This window comes from Lycium ferocissimum, chromosome 2, assembly GCF_029784015.1.
Source record: "Lycium ferocissimum isolate CSIRO_LF1 chromosome 2, AGI_CSIRO_Lferr_CH_V1, whole genome shotgun sequence".
NCBI classification, from domain to species: Eukaryota; Viridiplantae; Streptophyta; class Magnoliopsida; order Solanales; family Solanaceae; genus Lycium; species Lycium ferocissimum.
The window spans coordinates 24,464,208-24,470,039 of NC_081343.1; the positions used below are offsets into that span (position 1 = coordinate 24,464,208).

A 5,832-nucleotide genomic window follows, 5' to 3' on the forward strand; every position below is an offset into this window, starting at 1 on the left:
GATTTCGATATGTTAAATAAGAAAACTTTGAATCTTTTGATCTAAATTAATGATGTGTATAATGCCGAAAATATTCTTTAATCTTGTGATTATAAACCCATGCGTAAGATGTTTGAATTGTCATTCTTAAGATCTCCAAAGAGACAGGTTATTTTTTAATATTAAAAAAGAAAAGTAAGGCCTTTAAGGGAGGCTTTATTTATTTTAAAGGCTGTGGTGCGGGCAGTAAGGATCGTTTGTCATTAAACTTTTGCTTTACATAATGCCAAAAAATTACAGCCAGCAATACACAGAGTAGGTACGGAAAAAGAAACAAATTAAATAAGATGGATACTAATTCAATATTCAGCCGTTAACAAAATAGGAAGAAAAAAAAAAAAAACTATCAACTGAGGCCAACAGAAAGCAGAAATTGAGGTCATGAACTCCACAGAAGTTGAGCAAAAAGCAAAGAAGCAACAGCCAGTAGTATTGTCATAGTTGAAGATCTCATTGAGTAGCCGGCGGAATTGGATGCTCCTGAAACAAAATAGATGCCAAATTATTCTACCTAACGGAAACAAAAGTTCACAATCGAATCACAGTTAAATATACTCTTTCACCATAACTACAACTATACGGACTCCATACTTAGGGATAAGATGATGATAAAGAACAAATTGTTACATCCGGCATTTATTTGGTTAGATTTGAAAATTTAAGAAATAACACAATTGTATGGAATAAGGTCAAAATTAAATATGTGATAATGTATCAAATGTGAAGTGTATGTTGTTATAAAGCATGAAAGTGTTGACAAAAGATTGTCTCTTTTGATCGGAGAAGACAAAATTTAAAAATGGAATCTTTTGAAATGTGTGTGGTCAAAATTGCAAATATTTGTGTGGGTAAGATCATCTCTAAAGCTAAATTGTTTAAATATAAAAAAGGCGAAAAAGTGGATTAAAAGAAAAAGAGGATAATTTTTTTGGAAAAAAATGTTTAATTGTTAAAGTTTATAAATATGGAAAGTAAAATTTTTTGGAACAGACGGCTATGAAAAATGATACACTTAAATTGAGACGGAAGGAGTATTAAACATAAGTACTACTCCAATTCCTTGAAAAATTTAAGAATGGATAGTGCAGAAAATATACGAAACAACAATTGTTTCAAGACATTTTACGTTTTGTAATTTCTTTAAGGTTTATTTCATTCGTGGGAAACAAATTTCAGTGTGATAAAAGAGTTCGTCGTAAGTGCATATCCCAAAACTCAGAGTCTACTACGTTTTGATGAAAATGGAACTGTACTTCTTCGATCTGTTCATTCACTGAAAAAGCTAATCAAGTAGGTAATGTATTAGAGAAATTCTGCATCAATTCTTGAAAAACCTTAAAAGTCCCGACACATAATATGAGACTTTTACGAAATACAAATGTTTGGAAGAGAAATCGAGGAAAGAAGGGAAAAGGCCGTGAGAGATCAAGATTCAAATATCAGCAAAGACATATAAGACTAAGGAGATTCTTTTTATGTCTGCCTAATCTTTAGCCGAAAAAACAGATGAATGCTACAGAGACATGCGTACCCTTAAGACATCCCATGTAATTAACAGGCTGTCCACATTTAGCAGGTAACATTTGAGCCTCGTTAATGTCAATTCCAGCTTTCTCCGCGGCGTTGCTGCCTTTGATGCTTACCATTTGACACAAGCATTCAGGCATGTTCCTTATCACATCTTTTAATGGATTGCAGCAACTGTCTGGTGGATTCCCTCTTGTTCCATTCAAGAAATTCATGCATGGGAGCAGCTTGTTTATGCAGTTTCTGTCCTGAGCCTCAGCAATATTCTGCATCAGCCCCAACAAGATTATCGCCAAAAAAATTGCTGCTTGAGATAGCTTTATCTCCATTGATATTAATTAAGATGTTTGTGTTTTGTGATGTTTATTGCTGTATTCTTGTTCCAACCTGAGATATTGATGCCTGACATGTATGTTTATATAGTATATATTGTATTTGTCCTATATTGTTTATCGTTAATGAAGATTTTGACTTTTGTTAGGGGGATTTTGACTTGGATATGATGGTTAGAGTTGGTGATCTAACAGTGTGTTGTTAGGCAAACCTGATTGATAGATAGGTTGAGCTACTAGCAGGTATCCCTCCACCACCTCTTAGCGAACTGGCAAAATTCTAGAGAGTTGACCAATGTATCTTTTTACCATATTAATGTATTTTTGCAGGTTGTAATTAACAAATCATTTAGGGGTCGTTTGGTTCAAAGCAAGTTATGCTGAGATTATTTCTTCTTGACTGTTTGATTTGTTGTAAAAATAACATGAATTGCATAATTCCTAAATAGGATTGCAAATAGGGTGTACAAGTATAAGAATGGTACTCATACTGTTAAATGATATAATATCTTAGATGGTTACTCAATTAAGGGTAATTCACTCAACTTTGTTTTCTAACCCAAAATTACTCAACTAAAGGTAGTTCACTCAGAAAGTTACTCAATTTTATTTTCTAACCTAAAAGTCACTCAATTATTGGTATTTCACTTTGAAAGTCACTCGATCTATTTAAGTGATTTTTTCATTAAATTTTGCTGATATGAATTTTTCATTAAATTTTGCAGCCAAATTTTTAGAAATAAAATTGAGTGGGTGTGAATTGTTATATCACTATTTCCCTGAGAAGAATTTATGTAATTGTATATATCAACTAGGGGTGGGCGTTCGGTTCTTCGGTTCGATTTTTTCAGTTTCGGTTTTTTGAAAGTGGACACCGAATACCGAACCGAATTAGTTCGGTTCGGTTCGATTTTTTGAAGTTCGGTTCGGTTTCGGTTTTTTAATTCGGTTCTTTTGGCATGGGCCTGAAATGGGATATTTTCTGCTTGTAAAATCGACTTTCTGTTTGATTAAAAATGAGCTATTTTATTGTTTTTAAGTATATGATTACCGATTCTATAATGCGAAGATGTAAGCTAGATCATGCAATACATAAAGAACGAAAATGTAAAAGATGGGGGAAAAGAGAAAAAGGCTAGGATCAATCCAAATACCACCGACCCTACTCTTTGGAAGCAATTCTAATTTTTCTTAAGTACTAAAAGTAGGAAATAGAGGGGCTAAAAGCAATTTGACCTTAATTAGGCCGATTAGCTAGAAAAAATAGTAACTTTCTAATATTCCTTTCCAAATAAGTCCTTATACTAAACAGCCAAAATTAGTTTATTAGAGAGTAGTAAAGCTCTAAACTTGATCAAATAAGCACACTATTCATGATCATCTAACTTAGGCTAAGGTAAAACTAACTGATTAACCTGCTCATTTCCATCTGTAGGACTAAATAACATACGCCCATTTCTTTTCCACATCAAAAACAGAAAATAAACATGTTCGGTACTGAATTTAAAACAAAACAACCAACTTTTATAGTAACGAGACAATCACAACCCGATATTCATGACTTAATTGCTAACCAAATAAAGCATGCCTATGTCACACCCTAATTTCCAGTAGGGCATGATGGGCACCCGACCCTTACCTAGGCCGAGCGAACCCGCTGACTTTCGTAATACTCATAATCATACTAGGCCCGCAAAACATGACAAGCACATAATGAAATTTTTGTTTCGAAAACAAACATGCCTTTCGTCTTTATCAAATCAAACAAGACTAGTACCGTATGAAATCTGCCAACATATGAAGTTCGTAACATAATGCATAATAATACATCGGCTTACATAGCCGCTTACAAACTGACATATCATACACACGACACTGTCTGCAAAGTCTCTACCATAACTTCAGATACCATACAAAAGCACTCTGACTCGGCAGCACTCCGGAGGAAATGGAGCCCGCCAATCGAGCTAGAACATCTGCAGCTAACGTCCTCTACTCATCTGTAGGTACCTGCGCGGCATGAAACGCAGCCCCCGAAGAAAGGGGGTCAGTACGAAATATGTACTGAGTATGCAAAGCATGAAGTACAGAAAACGAAGTCCGTAACTTGTTGGAAAAATGCTCTCGCTGGTGGAACCTCTACCCCGACCTTCTGTCCTGGCCCTCTTGGGCTGGCTGCCACCCTGCTCTGAAGTAGCTTCCCGTTGGCGCTTGCGATCCTCTGCCCCCTGTGCATAAGCTTAGATGCTTGCTACTCAGGCTGGACAACAGAGTAGGAGTTACGAGTATCCCGATAGGTCGCCAGTGGCGGGCACGGGATTTTCTTACATTGAGTCCCCCGCAGTTTAAGGGCACGGACCTAATGCCGATCCTCGTGAGTTTATGACGGTATGCAGCCGTACTTTGAATATAATGAAGGCGTCGCCCACGGAGTCCGTTGAGCTAGCCGCCTACAGGTGCCGAGTGGCATGGGGCCGATTAACCGGTACCGCCATGGGAGATTGTCGAGAGGTAGTGACGCCCTTCCGCCGACGTGGCAGGAATTCTCGGACGCCTTTTTGCGTCATTATATGTCACCCGAGCTGAGACGAGCAAAGGTTGATAAATTCCTTAATTTGCGACAGGGTGGTATGACGGTGAGAGAGTATAGTGTGGAGTTCGACTCTTAGCTGTGTATGCCCCTACTATTGTGCAGACATGGAGGATAGAGTTCACCGGTATGTAATAGACTAGAATCGGAGGCAAACAGAGATTTGTATGCCGTGGCAATGCGGCGGTATAGATATAGCTCGCATCCAAGCTTATGCACGAAGTGGGCAGAGATCGCAAGCGCCAACGGGAAGCTACTTCGTAGCAGTGCGGGGGCACCAGCCCAAGAGGGGCCGGACGGAGTAAGGTCGGGGTAGAGGTTCCACCGGCCGAGAGCACCCCGCATAGTGCACCTTCGCAGCCGCGGACCTCAGCGGGGTAGAGGGACTTTCCCTCGGCAGGGACAGAGTTCATCTTATGCGTCGGGTCCTCAGCAACAGGCATGGTCGGGGCAAGAGGCGATGGCCCCTCCGCGATGTGCGAATTGTGGAGACGCGCGGGGACAAGGCCGACGGCGTGTGTGCTATACTTCGTGGTGATCCGACACACTATGCTAGAGAGTGTCCACAGGGAGCGGGCCACACCGTCCCGGAAATTCGGCAAGAGCGTCGTCACCCCCCTGTAAGAGCCCCCGAGACAGACCCCGCACTTCTTCGGTCGAGGCAGGGTGGAGGTAGAGCATCCGGGCCCAAGCACATTCCCACATCGTATCTATGCACTAGGCGGGAGACCAGGTCCTGAGGCACCGCAGGATGCACCCCCAGGTAATTTAAATTCCGCAGTTAACTGTTTTAATTGATGGATGATTTATACGTACTGTCTACTTAAAGAACCTTCCCCCAAAGTACTTGTAAGACCTATAAGGCTAATTTAACATTCGAGGACGAATGTTCTAAAGGGGGGGAGGATGTTACATCCGGCATTTTTGGCACATTGGAAAGTTGAAATAATTTTTGCTTGTAGGGAATAAGGCCATATTTGGATTTTCTTCGCATGTGTGAACCGGTTATGGAAGCTTGAACGCGAAAACACCGGATAAGACCTAAGGGCAAAATTGGAATTTTGGAAATTTGTTTCGGAAATTTTGAAATAAGGATTCTAGCTTATTGGGCCCAATTTATGAAAAGAGAAAATTTGGGCCCAAAATTAATGGAGTGGCCGGCCACCTTATGGCCAAGGCCCATGGGTTAAATTAATTTTCCCATGTGATTAATATTTATAAGATGGAGTGATCAAGAAACTTCAAGAAGATCAAAGCAAGAACAAGAAAGAAAAAAAAGAGAGCAATCGGCTAAGGGAGAAAAAGAAAGAAAGAAAAGAAGAAAAAAAATTTGGAGCCTCAATT

General features: G+C 39.6%; 1 protein-coding gene across 1 annotated transcript; it reads right to left on the reverse strand.

Annotated features, from left to right (window-relative positions):
- Window positions 1-220: 220 nt before the first annotated feature.
- Window positions 221-1,981, reverse strand: LOC132047960 (non-specific lipid transfer protein GPI-anchored 30-like). The gene is made up of 2 exons (XM_059438917.1): window positions 1,571-1,981; window positions 221-519 (listed from the first exon to the last, which is right to left on the reverse strand). Exons 1-2 carry the CDS (start codon window positions 1,893-1,895, stop codon window positions 419-421), a joined length of 426 nt encoding a protein of 141 aa, XP_059294900.1. The 5' UTR covers window positions 1,896-1,981; the 3' UTR covers window positions 221-418.
- Window positions 1,982-5,832: the final 3,851 nt, after the last annotated feature.

What these genes read in the sequence shown, in the direction of transcription:
- LOC132047960 (XM_059438917.1), bottom strand. Translation starts at nt 1,895, where the DNA reads ATGGAGATAAAGCTATCTCAAGCAGCAATTTTTTTGGCGATAATCTTG. An exon ending in TTACATGGGATGTCTTAAGG is followed by an intron (nt 520 to 1,570) that starts GTACGCATGTCT and finishes ATTTTGTTTCAG; the next exon opens with GAGCATCCAATTCCGCCGGC.